Genomic DNA, 20,049 nt, shown 5'->3' with positions numbered 1-20,049 from the left:
TAACAATTTAAGGTTTGAGATCAAAGGTATGGCATCTAGGGATTTCTACTATACTGTTAGGAATAAGGGTTTCAAATCAAAGGTTTTTCTTTTTACTAGATTGTTGTAGGGTTTAAGCTCAGGAATACCAAATAAAACGTTTTGTTTTGATAATTACAGTTCGTTGTTTTAACGGGGTCTGCTTTTGTATGTGGTTTTTATTTGAGAATTTAGGACCTATGTTTTTTTTTTGTCGAAAGTAAATATTTTATTTATATGTCCAGATGATACATGAGAGATTCAAAACAAAGCAAATCTCATATAGTAAAGTAGAACAATAAAGCACAAATTGCCATGATAAGCACACTCACGTCCCACAAAAACGGATTTGTCTTGGCATCAAAATAGAACGAATGGCGGCCGATCATCGAATCTTGCATCGTCATCAATGATGAGCGCACACCGTAATCCCCTTCTCCAACAGCTATGGTTTGCCCAATAGGTGATGCGCGCCGAAGTTCAGCATCCTCAACACTATCACCGTATAGAGACAACAAGGTCCCAGATCTAATTTTAGAATCTACAGTTGGGGCTTGGGTTTTCTCATCGAGGGTTTGTGTACTAGATTGCGATAGGCAAGGTTCTGGTTTTAGGATTAAGGTATTTTGGGGTTGAGAGCATTGCAATTAGATTTTTGCACTAGATTGTTGTTAGCTTTTCAAATTTCGTATTTTATGCTGGAGTTTTAGTAGGGTGGCTAACTTAAAAGGTTTAGGACTAAATGGGTATAAGTGTAATAGGTTTAGGACTTTTTTGGTAATTTCCTCGTATGTTTCGTCACAACACATGCATACTTTTCTAGTTCTTTATGGCCATTCCAATCTTTAGGTTTTTTTATGTTTTACTTTTGGGTTAATACTACGAAAAACCCCAAACTGGTAGACCTGTGACAAGTTTACCCCAAACTAATTTTTTGACCACAAAAAACCTCAAACTGGTACACCTGTAACAATTTTACCCAAAACTAATTATTTGACTACTAAAAACCTTAAACTGGTACACTTGCAACAGATTTACCTTTCGTTAAATTAGATTAATATCACAAAAACCGCAAATTGGTAAATTTATGACAAACAAAGGGTAAAACCCCAAACATATATACTCGTCAACTGCCACGTGTCATTCAACTCAGTAATTTAACGGTTAAATTTAACGAAAATTAACGGAGGGTAAATTTGTCACAAGTGTACCAGTTTGGGGTTTGTGATGGTCAAAATATTAGTTGGGGTAAATTTGTCACAGGTGTACTAGTTTGAGGTTTTTCGTGGTATTAACCTTTTTTCTTTTATTTACTAACAAATTTATTTAGTTAATTTATTTTTCTAATTTGATAAAAAAAAATCTAAGTAACATATTCGATCTCTCATGCTTGGGAGTCTTCCATTTCTCGCGGTTGGGGAGCTCGCACTCGAGACACTTGGCTCGGGACGCTTAAACAGCTCGTGCTCAGGAGTTTGCCATCTCTTGGTTGTCAAGAGAAATTTTGGATGGAGGGTTAAGGGGGGCAGATTTGAGATTCAAGTAAAAGTTAGTTTTTTATGAGACAAAAAAAAGTTTACAGTAGAGTTGAGACTAGACTTAAAGTTGAGAGTTTTTTACGGGCTAAAAAAAGGTTTATGGTAGAATTAAGATTTGATCTAAAGTTGAGGTCTTTTAGGGTATTAGGCTCCAAATCAAATCCCATCCTATCGGGATGTGTTCATATTGTAGTCGGATAATGTTTTATTTTAAGCAGTTAATTGGTGTCTGGGTCAACTTTTTGTACACCTCAATTGGTCCATCTCCCCTAGACAATGTGCTCGGCCTAGTGCATTCAGGATTTATCCATGGAACATTCCGAAAGACTTGAACTCAAGATTACAAAGAGAGGGGCAAACCCTCTTGCCGTCTAGCCCAACACAACTCGTTAGATAGTCAAGTGATGTTCAGTCCACATGCTTACACATAATTCAGACCCAAAAAAAAAAAAAAAGATACTTAGGGTCCGTTTGTTTTGTGGAAAGCATTTTTCCGGAAAACACTTTCCTCATTTTCCGGCGTTTGATTTGCTTAGGAAAATGAGTCAACAAAAAATGTTTTCCTAGTCAACAGAAAATGTTTTCTTACCAAAGCTTAAATTCAGGAAAATGATTTCCCCTTTAAAAGAACCAGAAAACGTTTTCCGAAGTATGACTACTATCGGCGCTTTAACCTGAAACTCTACGCTTAAGCACGAAAACCCCAACGTTGGTTCCCAGGTACCGACATTCAGGACCAGGTCTTGGAGGCCAGGGTTAAGACCTTGGTGTCCAGGGCTCGGGCCCTCAGTGCCCACACCTGGGTCCATCGAGGCTGAACCCGAACCCTTGGTGCCCGTACCCGATGCTCCAGCACCCGAACTCGAGTCCATAAAGGCCGTGCTCAAGTCCTCGATGCTTCGAGATCTAGTCCCAACCCTTCGACCCGAGTCCACAAAGGCCGTGCGCATGTCCTTAGCGCTCGGGCTCGGGTCCTTAATTAATGAAACGTTTGTTCTTATAAAAATATTAAATTAAAAAATCAAAAATTTTATTTATTTATTATTTTTTTAAAAATCATTTATTATTATTTTTAAAAAAATCGAATTATTTAGTATTTATTCTTTTCTTTTCTTTTCTTTTTTCTTTTCTTCCTTTTTCTTTTTCTTCTTCCTCAGGTCGGTTGTCGGCCATGGCAACGGCCGGCGAGCTCGCGGCTCATCAGATCAGGGCTCGCCCGGGCTCGGCCGAGGCGGCAAGCTTGAGCTTGCCTGTGGCCATCACTGGGTGAGCCTCGAGCTCGCCGGTGGCCGTTGCTGGCCGGTCCCAACGGAGGAAAAAGAAAAGGAAAAAAAAAAAAAAAGAAAAGAGAAATTTTTTTAAAAAAAAATAATAAAAAATTCCAATTTTTTCAAGAAAAGAAAAGAAAAAAATGAGAAATAAAAATAAAAAAAAAATCGATTTTTTTAAAAAAAATAAAAAATATTAAAAAACTCGATTTTTTTTGGCCTAAAATAAAGTCATGAGATTGATTTCATTTTCCAATGATATCCAAACATCATAAAACGATTTCAATCGCGTATCACCAAATAAAGGAAAACTAAGCGTATTCTTGGAAAATGATTTTCCGGAAAATATTTTCCTTTATCGTGAAATTTTTCGCGAAACAAACGCACCCTTAAGCGTAATGAACAAAGAGGTTGTGAAGTAGCATCAAAAGGATATTAAACTCCGAGGACAAGGCGGATGAATCACTTAGCACTTCTAGGGCGGGCGGGGGGGGGGCTTCCAACGTGAACAATAGGGAGATTTGGGGGCAGATCTTGCTTTAAAGGTTCACGAATGAAATGCCCACGGATCAATTAAGGAAATTTCCTAATTCTTACCGTGCCGAGCATCCATCCTCGTATGTTTGGAATATTGAATTACTCCAAGTAACACGATAAAAGAGTGGGAACAAGGAAAGCGGCATTTATAAGTGCATACTATCGTCCATCGTCGTCGTCGTCGTCGTTATTCACTCCCCCGCACGACCAGAGACTCCTCCGCCGCTCCTCTTCTTCTTCTTCTTCTCCGTGGCCTCCTCTTCCCTCTCCGCGGCCGCCGACGCCCATCCTCGCTCGCTTCCCATGGTATCCCCTCTCTCTCTCTCTCTCTCTCTCTCTCTCTCTCTCTCTAAGTTCAGTAGACGTTTTGGGTTTCGTTTTCGTCGGAACGCCTTCCAGGATCGAGACGGCGATGGCATCGGTTCGCCTGCGCCCTTTGGCTGTCCGATGTCGGAGTTCGATCTTCTTCTTTTTTTTGTCCGGCGACGACGATTCGTGCTTTGTTTATGATGGTTTCCTATCATTTTTTGCGGTTTTTTTTTTTTTATATTTATTTCGTGAGTTGGAAGTCTGATCTTTTCCGCCGCCGGACGGACGTTCGCATCTCCTTTTCGGCATTTCTTTTTTCGCTTTGAGATCGAGACGAATCTTGCGGACGCGCTCGCCCCGTTGGATTGATTGCTTTGATTTCTTTCCTCGTAGTTTCTTGATTGGGTCCGGTCGGTCGTGAGGGCTTGATCCGGCGAGGGCGGCCCGACGCCCCGTGCCCGGGTCATCGAGGCCGGGCTCCGGACTTCGCCGCCCCGCGTCCAGGTCCTCAGTGCCCGGCCCTGAGTCCATCGAGGCTGTGCTCGGAACTCGGCGGCCATGCCCGGGTGCATTGAGGCTGGGCCTAGGTCCCGGCACATGCGCTCGGGACCATCGAGGCCGGGCCCGGGAAAAAAAAAACCGTTTTCTCTTTCAAATTTTCTTGGTTTATTTGGTATCACGTGTCTTGAATTGGGAAATGGGATCAAACGGTCGGCTTGGCGGAGTATCCCGTGGTTTTGCTCGCTTTACCCCCCCCCCCCCCCCCCCCCCACGCTTGCACGTTCTTTGAAATTATGAGCAAGGATTTCATCATTCTCTTCTTGGCCTCCGCTAGGCGAGTCCGATGTTTCTTTTTATGAATCAATCTTTCAAAATAGTTTTTTCGATCTCTTGGTGTCTGAAGAGCCGTTATGATTTTCGACGCATCGAGTTTTCTCGTGATGGGTATAATTTGGAAATCGAAAATATGTATTCATCAAGTTACGTAGCAAACTGTGTTTATATATCTATACATGGTTTGTCACTTCTTTAGCCATTTTGTCGGATCTCGGCATAAAATTTTGTTCTCGAGTGTTTATCTTGCACGATTTCAATAGACACGACTCGTTAGCGACGAGGAGCTAGTGCCAAATGCCTCGTCTAACGTAGCCACATCGGAAGGTTCAAATTTATTCTATTTCGTTTTTGGCCCCTCGTAATTTGCGGGGGGACAATATTTTATTTAATCGATTACGTCCTGCTTAAGTTAATCATTGTCAATAAATTTAATTTAATGTCACATCGCCGTGCCAAATGGGGACTTTGTAATTTGCGAAGTTGCCAACCGCAACTTTTTCTTTTTTTTTTTGTCGGGGAAGGCTTTCTTGTTTTGTTTTCTTCTCTTTGGACAAGCTTTGACCTGGGGTCCCTCAACTATTCAGAATATGCGACCAGATCCTTTGTTTTTTTTTTATTTAATAATTAAATCCAATTCATACGGATTATATTGGAGACAAGAGTGCATTTATTAGGACTCTTTTTGAATTTTTTTGCGGATCCTGTCCAAATTGCTTTTCAATCCGCTCCTTGTCTCGAACATCATAAAGTCCAGGGCAAAAGAGCAAATTAAATACTCCGGGTTTTGTCTCCAGTCTTCGAGTTTCAAGGTGGGATTACAGCTAATTAGAATATTTTTTTGGGGAACGAAATTAACAATTAGCAATTCTTTTAATTCTAAAAGTTTTGAAGTTTGAATTTGTTCCGACAAGGCTGGCCACGCATCAGCTGGGATGGGATGAAACTCAATTATAAGCTCATGGTTGAAATTATTTCCATTTTAGTCCTTCAATTCAGTATGGTTTGGGTCGGATTGAAAAAAAATTTCTTTATTTCTGCGGTCAGAGTAGAATTTAAAAGAAATTTTTGGTATTTTTTTTTCTCAATATGGGTAATCTCTTGATATTCATGCAAATTGCAATTGCCCGCAGGTCAACCATGGAGATGTCGAGAGGACGGCAGTTCTAACGCCGCCGTTATCGCTCGACGGCGAGTCGCGAGCGGACTACAGGGCTCCTAATCTCCTGCAGCGCATCCTCGGCCTCTTGAGGAACGTGCGGCCCGGATCAGAACTCACCAACTTCCAGGCAAGTCCCACACTCAGATGAACGGCTCAGATCCTCTGTGAAAAAAGGGGGCCCGCATATAATAGAGACTAAAATAAAAAATGATTCCGTCTATCTTAAATAAAATATACGCGCGTTGTTTTCAATAAGATTTTCGTTGTTTATACATTTTAAGTTGTTATACATTTATATATCTGACGCCCCCCAAAAAAATAGGGCATTAACTCATGAAAAACCCAAAACTGATACACCTGTGACAAATTTACCAAAAACTAATTTTTTGATCATAAAAAACTTCAAACTGGTACACTTGTGACAATTTTAACCTTCGTTAGTTTTCGTTAAATTTTATCGTCAAATTGCTGAGTTGGATGACACGTGGCAGTTAACAGGTATACCAGTTTGGAGTTTTACCTCTCCGTTTATCATAGGTGTACCAGTTTGTGATTTTTCGTTATATTAATTCAATTTAACATATGGTAAATTTGTTACAAATGTATTGGTTTGGAGTTTTTCGTGGTATTAACCCAAAACGTACGTTTCATATACACAATTTGATGGGGTTACATCAGATTTATATAGATTAAGTTATGTAGTCTTGATTTCTTATTAGATAATAACACGCAGCAGAGTAATAAAATTCAATTTGAAATGCCATCATTTTTTTGTTTTAGTTTATGGGTTGGATTTCAATATGCAAGTTTTTTCTGTTGATAACGAACTGTGTGATTCTTTTGAACATGTAAAATCATGGTCTCACCAAGTAGAAGATTGCGGAATAGCAGCAGCTCGACGCCGAGACGTTAGAACTCTGTTGTTTTTGTAATTGCCGCAAGTTGTTCTCGGGCTTGCGTACCATCGACATTAGAAGCATCTCTAGAATGGATCTTGCCTGAATGTACATGACTATGGGGCGCTGAACCCTGTTCGAATTACGTATGCAAATGACTGTTTGAGCTTGTATCAAGTCGCTGGATGATTTCGTACAATAATCTCCTTCCGTTTTGAAGTTTTGAAGGCGTCAATGGTATATGATTGTCGCAGGATGTATAGGAATTGTACACTGATGAATTTCGCTAAAACTACAGTTTTAGTCAATTGGGACATTGCATTGTTAATGTTGTGTCATTTTTATCAATTGCAGTTGCCTCCTCTCTTCAACATCCCTAAGTCACAGCTCCAATGTTTCGGCGAGTCGGTGTACAGCACCAGAGAGGATATGTTGAGCAGGTGCTGCAGGGCTGAGAGCCCGCTGGAGAGACTGACTTCAGTCGTGGCGTGGAGCATCTCGACCTTGCGGCCTTTGATCTTTGGCGTCGCCCCTTACAACCCCATTCTGGGCGAGACCCACCATGTCTCCAGGGGAAACCTCAATGTTCTTGTTGAACAGGTGACTCAGTTACTTCTCCAATGTTCATCTAAAGCTGTTTTCGCACAGTTTTACTAGTTGTATGAGGAAAAAACATAGTGCAAAGTCCATCGTTTCGATCAAATTTGTCTTCAATAAATCCATACTTCTCCCGACTAGCATGATAACTTGATGATGTTGCCGCCGACTGATGAGTTGAGCTTCTTCTCTCGCAGGTTTCACATCACCCGCCAGTCTCTGCTCTTCATGCAACAGATGATAGAGAAGAGCTTGAGATGATCTGGTGTCAACATCCTGTCCCTAGATTTTACGGTATGGTGTAATTGATCTTCACTTTCTGCTTCTTGATACTATAAATTGATTTCTGACCTGCTCTTATAATGCTGCTCGAGGCAAATTTATGCCAGACATTTCATCATTCTTTGATTACAGTGCTACCAATTCTTAGACTAAAATAGACTTATGTGATGAACATCATTCTTTGTTAATCTCGGGGTTAAAATACGATTTAGGTACGTCGGTGGAAACAGAGGTGCATGGAAAAAGGCAACTTAAGCTCCTTGGTTTAGGAGAGACTTATGTGATGAACTCGCCGAAGCTCTTGATCAGGTTCTTGCCCGTGCCTGGAGTCGATTGGGTTGGCAATGTCAGGATCACTTGCCAAGAGACGGGCCTTGGAGCTGAGTTGTGTTACCGAGGCCCTTCCTTGATTGGCAGGAACCGTAGATCTATCAAAGGGAAGATTATTGATCTATCATCATCGAAGACATTATATGAAGTCGATGGTCACTGGGATAGTACGGTGACGGTAAAGGACGTCAGCAACGGGAAACAAAAAGTGATATACAATGCCGCGGAGATCATTTCTGGGTTAAAGACTCCTCAAGTTAAAGACTCAAAGGTAATTGAAACCTTACCACCATATCTCTATGCTCAAAACCTGTTTTTAACGACTATTTGAATACTCAGCAGTTAAATGAGCATGCATTGTCATGCTACGTCTTTTGTGATTGCATTTAACATGGATGTTTTCAATTTGTTGTCATACCGGTTTAAGTGCAATTCTCATTGTGTCGAGCAACCTTTATTAGGGTGTTTCGTGGAGCGAATCGGCTATGGTTTGGAGCGAAGTTAGCCGAGGGATTCTGAGCAAAGACTGGGACAAGGCAAGAGAAGCGAAGAGAGCAGTAGAAGAAGAGCAGAGGGAGCTCAAAAAGGAAAGAGATTCGAGAGGACAAACATGGGTTCCGAAGCATTTCACCGTGTCTTGCAACAACGAAAACGGGTGGGATTGCTCGCCTATTGAAAAATTGGTGCCTTCAGCACCTATGCATGTTCCTTTTGATTGCTAGGGTTAGGAACGAGACTGGTTTCTTCACTGTATCGCCTCCAGGTTCATAATTCATGTATATCTCGATGTTCTTACCAGTTAAGGGCCCAAAAATGGCTTTACCGATCATAAATTTGTTCTTCCTGGAATATTTTGGAATACATAAACAGCAAAGCCGCTCCAGAATTCTATGTTAGAAGGCGTTAAAGGACGGAAACGTAATGGCTACATTTTTCCGTATTTCACTTGTTTATGGAAAAGATTTCCTTTGATTGCAACAATGAGATTATCGTCTTAGTTGGACACTTTCTTGAAAGATTGAGTGTGGCTTTGAGCAGTGATTGGCGCACTGTCTTTGCTTATTCAACTCCTTGAACATGTCTCCTGGAACCCTGCGTTATGTGTCCTGATTAAATTATGAAAGGAATTGAGTGCGAGTACAACACTGGAAGGATCCGTATCTGATAATTTCGATATTGTCCATCATTCATAACCATTCAGAGATATTCAGAAACGAATTCTCTTCCTGCAGACCGGGTAAGAAATGCTAGAACCATAGCGAGCTAGCACATCTAATTGTAACGGGAGATTGCCCGACAGTTTTAACTTTATTTTTCCAGTGAACTCAGGCGACAAGAGATTGACTTGCGATGAATTAAGTGACAGAGATGAGCCAACTCCGGCTGAGCAAAATCGAACATGTAGAAGCATGAATCGGTATACACTACCCCAGCTTATTGAGCATGATTACAGTTGACTTGTCTTTTCTCTTACTTGATTTGATTGATACTGGAAACTACAATTACTTCACCATCTCCGAATGTTGCTCCGTCAAATCCGATTCGCTCCTCCTATTGAACGATTTCTCCTTAATCGGGTCCAAATTTGGCCTCCATGACCGGGCCCCACTAGACCTCTGGATTCCAAATTCTGCGAGGTCCGTCTCGGTCTGGAGAGGCCGAAGAGGACTCCTGCTTGGGGAAGAACTGATCCTGCCGGGGCTTGAAGCATAGCTCCTAGCCGGTGAGCTGCACATCGGGCTTGAGACATGAAGCCTCTCCGAGAGACTAGTCCTAGGAGGATCCGTCGTCTTGCGCTGCGCGCGCTTGGCCTGCGCATTGAGCTTGCCAACCAGAATGGCCAGGTTCACTGGGGAGACATCGGCTTGGAGGGCCGAGTAGGGCAAGAGGAAATAGAGGTTGCCCGGCTCGAGGACCTCGTTGGGCTTCAGAAGCTTGGACTTGGAGCTTGTCGTGGTGGAGAGAAGCTGTGAAGCTGTGCAGAGGAAGTGCTTGCTGGGGAGCTTGTTGCCATTGCCAGTGACTTGGCTCACTGTGACAGGAGGCTCAAAGTACTCCAAGCAGCCATTCAGATGGACCACACGTACATAATTCATCAACACTTCAGTTGATGATTTCCTAGAGCAACATCCACCCATCTCTCTCTCTCTCTCTCTCTCTCTCTCTCTCTGTGAGTTAATTGAAGATTAGAGATCAGAGGGAGACTGAGGTCGCTAAGCTGTGTTAGTGTGTGTATATATACACATGTTTGGTTGGTGCGAGGACAAAAGACACTGACTAGAAGACTTGAGGTCTTCCCTTTTCGTTGCCGTGTTCTCCACTTTCTTCGTGGTTATCCTTGGATTTTCTGACTGGGGACCGCTCCATGCTTGACTGAGTAAAGATTCCAAGGAAGTCGAGAGTGATCAGAGTGGAAAAAATTGGCAACTCTTGATCGTCTGTCTCCTTCTTGGACCGGAGTGACAGTGACCACGACTGAGATTGCCGTGCCCGTGGGGTTTAGATTAAGGTCGCCTCTTTGCAAATTGCGGTGTGAGGAGAAGAATTTGGTTTTGAAAAAAGCAAGGCAGATGAGAAGAAGATGATAAGACAAGACTTGGTCATGGAATTTGAAGATTCAAACCGTGCAATTGGGAAAAGTTTATGGGTCACTTTCATAAGAGTCCATCCGACTCCTGCCAATGGCCAAATGACTACAAAATTAGAGGGTCCACGATGGCGATCAGAGATGGTCCTATAGTGCCTTCTTGGGAATTTTTCATTTTGGATGATTTTCAGAAACACTAGGGAGGGAATCGGTCCCGGCGGACCTAACGCTAGAGGGCTAATGACCGCCCTGTCGTGAACCGAGGCCCCTAGCCTACCATGTTTTTTAAAATTGTTTTGAGAATCGTAAGTATTTTAAAAAATCCAGTATCATATGTATGGTTGTAAGGACGAAAAAAACCATGTCTAAAAATTCCACATAATAACCTTGCTTCATCATTTTAAAAATAATTGTGCACAATAACTCGTTATTTCAAGATTCTTGCTTATTTGACAAGTCATCTTACATAATTTCGAAAACACCAAAGACACCTGGCAGCCGAATTCGTGCATGGATTGTCAATTGAGATTTTCACTAGATTATGTCTTTGGAAAAACCAAAATTGCATTCGTAACTTTAGAAGTTACTTAGAAATTCAATGACTTAATTGAAAAATGTTGTACCGAAACGTTGTCAGGGGAGTGCTAACCCTTCCCCACATGTAATAGAACCCCCTGGACCTTAGTTCTTTAGTTTTCTCGCGCGATGACTAGTACCTTCACACATGCACCTAGTCTCCAATCATCCTAGACCTTTAAAAAATTGATCGATGGCAATTCCATTGATTTGCTATTATTCCTATAATAGATTTTTGATTCTTGGTTTTTCTCTCCGTACTGCTTTACCTTTACTATCTTTCTGGGGCCCCGGTCCGGAAGCTCTACAGACTTTTTGAAGCATGTCGCCACGAGTTGAACTTTGCTTGTGTACCTAAATTTTTTCTCAAAGGTCATTTTGGTGTATTTTCGACAAATATGGAAACTTTGTTTTCCTCCCAAAAATATTTATCAAGGTCACATTCTTGCATTTTTAGATTAATAATTCCCAAGAAAATTGGAATCAGTTCTCTCGAAATATATTTTGGAACCTAAAAAGAAGAAAAATATCATCATTGTTCATTTAACATATAAGGGATGATTGGATCAAGGTGGGTAGTTCCTAGTTTTTGGAACCTGGAACTCACCTTATTTGCCTTGGAATCGACCTTGGCACCTACCCTGTTTTTCTGGTCCGATTCTAGGGACTACTCGAGAACCTGTTTTTCTTTTATTACTTTTTTGGTTTCATTTTTTATAGCAAAGTAATATGAACAACAAAACGATTCAAAGTAAAAGATGAACGAAGGCGAGCAAGTAAAGGTGAGTTAGGAATGAGCGAGGGTGAGTTGAGAGCGAGCGAGGAGGATGGTGAGTCACGAGCGAGCGAGAGAGAGAGAGTCGTGAAGTGTTTGAGTGAGGTTGGAGATAACAGAGAAAAAGAGAGATAAAGAAAAAGATACCAAGAGATTATCTAGGGTTTTTAGCCTTTATGAAACCGGTTTCAAATTTAGTCGGTCAGTCTGGTTCCTGGGTGGTTCTTCAGTTCGAATCAGGATTTGGACTGGTTCTAGTGGGAACCTAGAACTAGACCGGTTTTTAGGGCGGTCCGGTTTGATTCCCAAGTAGAACCGGTCCAATTGCACAGCCCTACAACATATTAATTATGTATATTTTTTCCCTTTTTTCCATCATTTTCACATGCATATATAATTTGTTAAAATGTGTTTTGAGTTTGAGTTCATCGGATAAAACCCGAAGTGAAGTGGTGTACGATCACGTAAAAGGAATAAATGGTTCTTGTCGTGGAAATTGAAAAAGAAAAAAAAAGGAAAGATGGGCATATAATTTTTTTTGGCACTGGAGTTGGTCAAAGAAAAAGAAAGAAAAATCAAAAGAGGAAAGTTGGGTTGACCGAATATTTTTTTTCTCCTCTTTGGTCAGATTGTCCAAGTGTTGGTGCAGAGAAAGAATAAAAAACCTCTAATGACAAGTCTAGACATATTAGTCTAATACATGAGTACGTGAGATAATTAATTCAGAATAGTATCATAACAATTGTCTACGTGAGGTCAAACAAGAATGTAACTGATCTTTTTACAAAGGCTAAGGCTTTACCAAGAGATGTTGTAAATATGACATCAAGAGAAATGGGCCTGAAACCCTTTAACTAAATTCACCAGTGATAGTAACCTGACATAATACTAGTAAATCACTTGTTATAAGCTTTAATGGGTAAAAACAAATTACTGAAAGTCATTGTTTGATACTGACATTAGCCCGGATATGAGAAGTCAGTATCTTCTGTTACGTTTTGTAGGTTGAATTAAATTCTTGATGAAATATATTACAAAGTGTTATTAGTAACAGAAACACATGTGAGATACTTTACTTATATGAGCTTAGAAGTGGTGCCGCTTCTTGCGAAAGTTAGGGTTACTTTCTAGAGAGCTTATGAAATAGGTACAAACACAATGCCATAATAGTATTGAGTAAATTAGAACTTCTCACTAAAATAACATGTTGATATATGTGCGATATATCCGATTCTATTATTAAAGTGGCAAGTTTAAAGCATAGCTACTTGAAACTTTTATAGAATTTTGAGGTACTTGCACTAAATAAAGGTTTAACTTGAAATAGACCTTTATATATGTATATTAGTCTCATGGAAATCGTGACCGTATATTTTTAAAGATTTATTTTTGTAATTTTGTTTTACAAACAAAGTGGGGGTGTGTTGATAGTTTGTTTCAAACAAACTAAGAGGTGCATTGTCCCACATCAAAAGGATGTGAGTGCGCACATGGACGAGATTTGGAACTAATCAACGATCATTATTTTTTATTTATTAAATTTCGAATTTATTATTAAAATAATTATTTTATCCTATTCAAATAATGTGATTGTTCGCAATAGAGTGACGGTTATTTTTAATAATTTAATTTGGAATTTATTATTTCCGCATAACGGTTATTATGCGCTCTTACAACCTTCGGAAGGTTTTATCTATTCAAATATAACTTTTTAACCTTTGGAAGGTTGTTTTTGTTCTGACATAACTTCTTCATCTTTGAAAGGTTGTATCCGTTCAAATTTATTTATTCAACATTTTTATTCAATACTTTGAACTCCCAATTTCATTTTCTTTCTAGAGATCCTGGAGAAGTACTAAAATTGCTATTTGGTATTCTAATTCGAGACTTTGTTGTATCTTAAATGATTTTTGCTGGTAACCATTAACAACGGTGTGGGGCAAATAATTCCTTAAAGAGAGTATTATCGTGCCTCAAAGTTTGACTTCGTTGTTTTTCCCGATTCGCTTGATATTTCCCCAACAATATGATATATCAAGATAGAATCAATGAGCCAGCTCTTATATATTCGAATCTCCACAACCTTGATTTATATATGTAAACATCTTGACACGATCTTCTGCAACGGTTATGTAGATCATATATTTCTGCACTTCTAATCTTCAAAGTATATCAAACTAGATTGAAGTGTATCGAAGTCATGTTGTGTGTTCATGTGTTCCTTTTCTTTTTTCATACTTATAGATGAATGTAACATTAGATTCCGACATTGGTTTTCAAATTATCCAACATTTCGCGATTCCGTTTTTGAAGCACCCTCAGCTTAAATCTTCCTTTCAAGGACGTATGAAGGAGATTTTTCTGTTTCCAAACGATACAAGTTGACTTTAGAGTCATCCATCTTTTCGAATTTAGCCTTTCAAACTTCGAAAAGAGAGGGGAGAGAAAATTGAGATTTCCTTTTCATGGAATATGTCTTCGAAGTTGCTTCTCGAATGTAAAAGCACTGGATATGTTGGCTGTCTTCTATGCAAAATTGGGATTTCCTTTTTCAATAAGAGCATTTAAAACTAGGGTTAATATCTTGAAAAATCCCAAACTGATACATCTATAACAAATTTACCCTAAACTAATTTTTTGGCCACCAAAAATCTCAAACTGGTACACCTGTGATAAATTTACCCACCGTTAATTTTCGTTAAATTTTACCGTTAAATTGCTAAGTTGGATGACGCGTGGTAGTTGACGGATGTACCAGTTTGAGATTTTATCCCTCCGTTTGTCACAGGTTTATCAATATGTTGTTTTTCGTGAAATTAATATAGTTTAACGGATAGTAAATTTGTCACAAATGTACCTGTTTGGAGTTTTTTGTGATAAAAAATTTAGTTTTGGATAAATTTGTTACATGTGTACCAATTTTGGATTTTTGGTGATCAAAAAATTAGTTTGAGGTAAATTTGTCATAAGTATACTAGTTTGGAGCTTTTTATGGTATTAACCCTTAAAACTATTATTTTATTCCAGTGAGTTGACATGTTGCGAGTAACTCCGAATGAAAAGATATACACCATGAGCAAGTTGTGCACGATGGCTTCATTCTGAGGGTAGGTTGAAAGCCACAAGACCTGTGAAGGTGGACGCGCAAGTTTCTTGTCTTCTTAAAACTATTAATCTATTCCAGTGAGTTGACATGTTGCAAGTTACTCCGAATGAATAGATATACACCATGAGCAAGTTGTGCACGATGGCTTCTTTCTAAGGGTAGGTTGAAAGCCACAAGACCTGTTAAGGTGGACGTGCAAGTTGCTTGTCTTCTTGTATGTCCTTGCCCATCACGTGAAGAACCGTGTCATAAAGTTCAGGTTCTTTCATTTGGGGTAACGACTAGCAGATACTTCAAGTGGTTCCAAATGCCGCGATTCGACTATAAGACAATTTAGGGATAATTGTATAAAAAAATCATAAAATTATTATATGGCAATCAATTCAGTTTTAAACTTTTAATGTTGCCAATTTAGTCCTAATCCTTTTGAAAATTTTCTTATGTAGTCCTTTTGGCGGGAAAAGTACATAAAAAGTCTTAAATCTATTGCACCTGTGCCAATTTACACTTATTTTAATTGTACCAATTGAGTATTAATCCTTTTGATGATTGCCAATGTAGTCCATCCAATCAATTTTGGACGGAAATTGCTGACATGAACTCTGACCATCATACGTGATATGACCAGCACTAACTCGGACAAATTTTATAATATTATAATATTTTTTTAAATTTTTATATTATTTTTTTATCATTTTTTTTTTACAACTCTAGGGTTGCCCTCACCAGATAAAGGTGACGGGCGGCCGACGAGGGCCGCAATGCCCTTGACCAGAGTTGAGGAGGGCGTTGCGGCCATTACCAGATCCGATGAGAGTGGTCATCGCTTGTGTGCGGTGTGGAGGGAAATAGAGGAAAAAAGGAAAAAATTAAAAGAAAAGGAGAAAAAAAAAGGGAAAGAGGAAAATGTCAGAAATTTTAAAAAAAATTAAAAAATTATTCTTGTTAGCACCAATGAGAGAATTACCAAAAAAGTCCTAAACTTATTCTAATTATGCCAATTTAGTCATAACCCTTTTTTTTTTAGCCAATTGAGTCCTAAACCTTTTGTATTAGTGCCAATTCAGTCCATTCGATCAATTTTGGCCAGAAATCGCTGACATGGATATCGATCGTCCTATGTGATGCGCTGGTGCTAATGTAAACAATTTTTAATATTTTTTCAATTGATTTATTTATTATTTTTCCTTTTTTCTTTATCTTTCTTTTTTTCTTTCCTTCCTTCTTCCTCCATCCGGTTCGCTGGACCTCGGCGATTGGCCAAAGGCGAGGGCCATCTAGGTTGACCTCACCGGCCACTAGCAAAGCTCGCCCGTCCCTGGCAAGGCTTGACCTCGCAAGTGGTTGGATGAGGCTGAACTCACCTAACGACAGTGAGGGTGAGCATCCCCAAATCTTAGCCACCCCAGATTAGCCCTTGTCATCACTACCTTGATGACACCAACGCCGATGTTCCTTATCTAGTCCATCCCGAGGTCTCTGTTGCTGTGACTCTTGTTGTTCTGGTTGAGTGCCGGTACAACCCCGCCACTCCAAGTTTCCCAATGCTCAACAACCATTGGTTCAACCTCCTATCACCGTGGATAAGGCCCAGCAACGTACTTTCTTTGGTGAGGCTCGCCTTTGCCCTGCACTGTTGCTGGGCAATGCTCGAACTTGCTGGATTTGGTGAGGATTGAGCCTTACGGTGGCAAGGCGAGGTCAACCTTGTTGGCCCTCGCCTCTGGCCGATTATTAAGGTCTGGCAACCGGCTAGAGGAAGAAAGAAACGAAAAAAAAAAGAAAGGAGAAAAAAAAGGAAAAAGAAAAAAAATTATAAAAAAAATTCAAAAAAAATATTAAAATATTATAAAAATTTTCCGCGCCTCGTATGATGGTTGGCGTCCATGTCAGCGATTTCTGGGCAAAATTGGCCGGATGGACTGAATTGGCATAAATGCAAAAGGTTCATGACTCAATTAGCCAAAAGAAGGTTTGTGATTGAATTGATACAATTGCAATAGGTTTAAGACTTTTTTGGTAATTCTCCCTAGCGCCAACTGTGCTACGTAAGATGACCAACGCTGATTAGATCGCCACGTAACCAATTTCCGGCCAAAATTGGCCGACACTACATCAACTTATTGTAAAAATGTTGATGATTAAATTAGCCAAATTGAAAAGCTTAGGACTGAATTGACCGCCGTATAATAGGTATAAGACTTTTTGGACAATTTTTTCAAACAATTTGTTTGAAGAATCAAAACATGTTTCCGAGAATTCTACTAATGAGGAGTGGGAATGTTTTAAGATGGGGAAAATAATACTAGAAGTGTCATAACTTTCGTACGACGTTTACTTTTATGCAAAATATTTTCATCATATCACTTAAGAGCCACTTAAAAAAAAACCAACTACTTAAGTGCCAACTCTTATCTAGGATGCCCAAAATTTGACGTAGCTATCGCAACCCTCTCTTTTCGGGTTTCCTCTCGGAGGAACGGGAAGAAGAGGAGTTTAGAGGTATTGCTTAAAGGTGGACCAATGATCCTTGATTAGGTGCGGGCTCTTCCAAGCTCACATCTTGCATGACGTTGGATTTCATTTATTAAGTTCAATTTGCCTAAGGGATTTCTAGGAGTCGCCAATATCCTTTTAGGGTCGGCTAGAAACCAAATGAGAAATGGGAGTTTTGTCTTGTTTTCTATGCAATTAGAGATTTATTAAGTCTGGGGACTTAATTACACTAATTGTCTATTTAGCGCCCTTTCAATACTTTTAACTCAGTGTGATTGTACATCTAAGGCTCCGTTCGTTTTGCGAAAAATATGATGTTTTTGAAAAATGTTTTACAGGAAGTCATTTTCCGGGAAAATGATCATATTTTCTGATGTTTGGCTTAAACTTAAAAAAGACCTAGAAAATATTTTCCACCGTTCGATACAAAAAATCTAATATGATTTTCTTCCTTGCACTCATTTTAATAATTTTTTTTATTTTAAAAAAATATTCGAATTTTAAATAATTTTTCATAGTTCTTTTCTTTTCTTTCCTTTTCTCTTTTTTTTTTTTTTCTTCTTCATTCCTCTGCCGGTTGCCGGCCGGCGACCGACCACAAGCCCGCCTCACCAGCCTCGCTTGCCCAGGCTAGCGAGCTCTTGCCTCGCCCTAAGGTCGACGAGGTGAAGCTCGAGCGAGGTCGGCGCCTGGCTAAATCTAGCGAGGCGAGGCTTGGCCCTTCGGGCGAGCTCTAGGGTGGCCTTGGGCAAGCAAGGCCTCGCTCGAGCTCGTCGGCCTTGGGCGAGCGAGGCCTCACCTTGCCTCTCTAGATCTGCCGAGGCATTGGCCTCGAGCGAGGCCTCGCCTCGCCTGTGGCTGGTTGCCGGCCGTCGTGGTGGCTAGCGATCGGCCGGAGAAGAAGGTCCAGAAAAAAGAAAAGAAAAGAGAAAAAGAAAAAGAAAAAGAAAAAATAAAAAGATAATTAAAAATTAGAATTTTTAAAAAAAGAAAATTAAAATAATTAAAATGAATGATGAAAGAATGAGGGTGGAAAATGTTTTCCTCTTTTCAAAAAAAGGAAAACATTTTCCACACTTTTGAAGGTGTTTTTTCCATTGAGGGAAAAATTTTTCCATGGTTAGTTTATTTTTTGTGAAACGAACGCCGGAAAACCCGGAAAACGTTTTTTAGAAAGTTATTTTCCGTAAAACGAATGGAGCTTAAGTGATCACACAATTTTTTACCAATATGATCCTAAAGGTCTTTGAGTCGCTATATGTTCATACAAATGTTCTTTTTGGGGTTTTATGTTCCTAAGGATTGTCCTAATCGTTCTAAGAAAAGAAATAATCAATTTATTTAAAGTGCGGGAATTAACTACTCAATGTATCAATGGCTTAAAGTGCAGAAATGAAGACCCGACACTAGTCGGGAAAATAATATTACATCGCCTTGTTCTAAGCCTCATGATATGAACCCCATAAGCTTGACCCGATACTAAGTCGGGCAAAGAATATACATTGCCTTGGTTTAGGAAAATGGGAGAGCCTACATTCTACCCATTTTATTAGGTCATGATTCTAACCTAAACCAAACCAACCATTATTTAGAAAAATGGTCATAAGTTTAATTGATTTATAATTTTTTTTGGCTAGGCTATGTCAATTAAAGTCTAAGCTAATTTGATTATTGAAACCTAAGTCTATTAACTAAACTAGTCTAATGAACACTAAACCATATACCACCTCTTCAAGTCTTCGGCCGCCACCCTCAAGCCACCGGCCGCCGATCACCAATCACATTCATGCGACCATTCGATCCAAGCATTAGCAAGCTCACGCAACAATCATTCACCAAGCAAAACAAATTAGAATCTGAAGATCGGCTATCAACCATGCGATTTGATTACTCATCCACCTCATAGAACTAAGAGTTGATTAATTAATGCTAAGTGATAATTAACCTCCACTTGCATTTCACAAAGCGATAAGCTAAGTCACTAATACTTAATTATGCTCTAATCTCATTTTCTAAACTCCCCGCCGAAGAAACATGCATTGTTAATAGCAGTTGAGCCTTCCATTCATTTAAATCAACCACACACCAGATCAATTCAGCGTGCAATTATACCAATTGGCCCTAGAAATCACAAAATCAGTTAATTGACCAAATGGGCAACTTTTTTGTTTTTCCCCTAAACTGACCCTTTATGTTTCAATGTCTTAACCTAATCTGTCCAATTTTTATAAATTTCCGGTGGATTTGAAGCTTATTAACTCTAATTCAATTCATTAGAAGAAAACTTTTTGAGTTCAGGTCTAAATTTTCTCGAAATTACCGAAGTACCCCTACCGGTCAATTTTTATCCCTGAATCAGACCCAGTTCTTTGACAAATCAATTGACTTATCTAACCAATTTATAATTTTATGAAATTTACCTCGTTGGAAAGATCTGAATGTCACCTATAAATTTTTAGCTCATGACTTTTGGAGATGTTATCTTTTTTTTTTTTTGGTAACCGAGGTGTCCGGGCCAGCTTGCGCGCACCTCGACTATTCCTCGGGGGAGACTAGCACAACAACCCACCGCCATGGCCCCCCATTTAAATCACAAGTGCTCAGCTGGGGAATCGAACCTGGGACCAGTGCGCCTAACCACACAATCACAAGTACGCCCTAACCAACTGAGCTACCCATGGGTGGGTTTTGGAGATGTTATCTTTTTTTTTTTTTTTTGATAACCCAGGAACCCCCGC

At 39.7% G+C, this 20,049-nt stretch overlaps 1 protein-coding gene across 1 annotated transcript; it reads left to right on the top strand.

Annotated features, from left to right (window-relative positions):
* The first annotated feature begins 3,542 nt into the window (after nt 1-3,542).
* On the top strand, nt 3,543-8,752 carry LOC115687082 (oxysterol-binding protein-related protein 4C-like). The gene is made up of 6 exons (XM_030612568.2): nt 3,543-3,667; nt 5,638-5,793; nt 6,917-7,162; nt 7,357-7,453; nt 7,654-8,042; nt 8,233-8,752. The coding sequence occupies exons 1-6, from the start codon at nt 3,665-3,667 to the stop codon at nt 8,491-8,493; spliced, it is 1,152 nt and encodes a 383-aa protein (XP_030468428.2). The 5' UTR covers nt 3,543-3,664; the 3' UTR covers nt 8,494-8,752.
* The last annotated feature ends 11,297 nt before the right edge of the window (nt 8,753-20,049 follow it).

Source organism: Syzygium oleosum, unplaced genomic scaffold, assembly GCF_021117445.2.
Source record: "Syzygium oleosum isolate NSW1041296 unplaced genomic scaffold, Sole_v2.1 Sole_v2.04, whole genome shotgun sequence".
Taxonomy (NCBI): domain Eukaryota; kingdom Viridiplantae; phylum Streptophyta; class Magnoliopsida; order Myrtales; family Myrtaceae; genus Syzygium; species Syzygium oleosum.
Note: the sequence above shows the minus strand (reverse complement) of the source record. Positions and strands in the feature narration are given on the sequence as shown.

Coding starts and splice junctions, on each gene's coding strand:
- LOC115687082 (XM_030612568.2), top strand. Junction 7,454..7,653: donor TCCTGTCCCTAGATTTTACG/GTATGGTGTAAT, acceptor AATACGATTTAG/GTACGTCGGTGGAAACAGAG. Junction 8,043..8,232: donor CTCAAGTTAAAGACTCAAAG/GTAATTGAAACC, acceptor AACCTTTATTAG/GGTGTTTCGTGGAGCGAATC.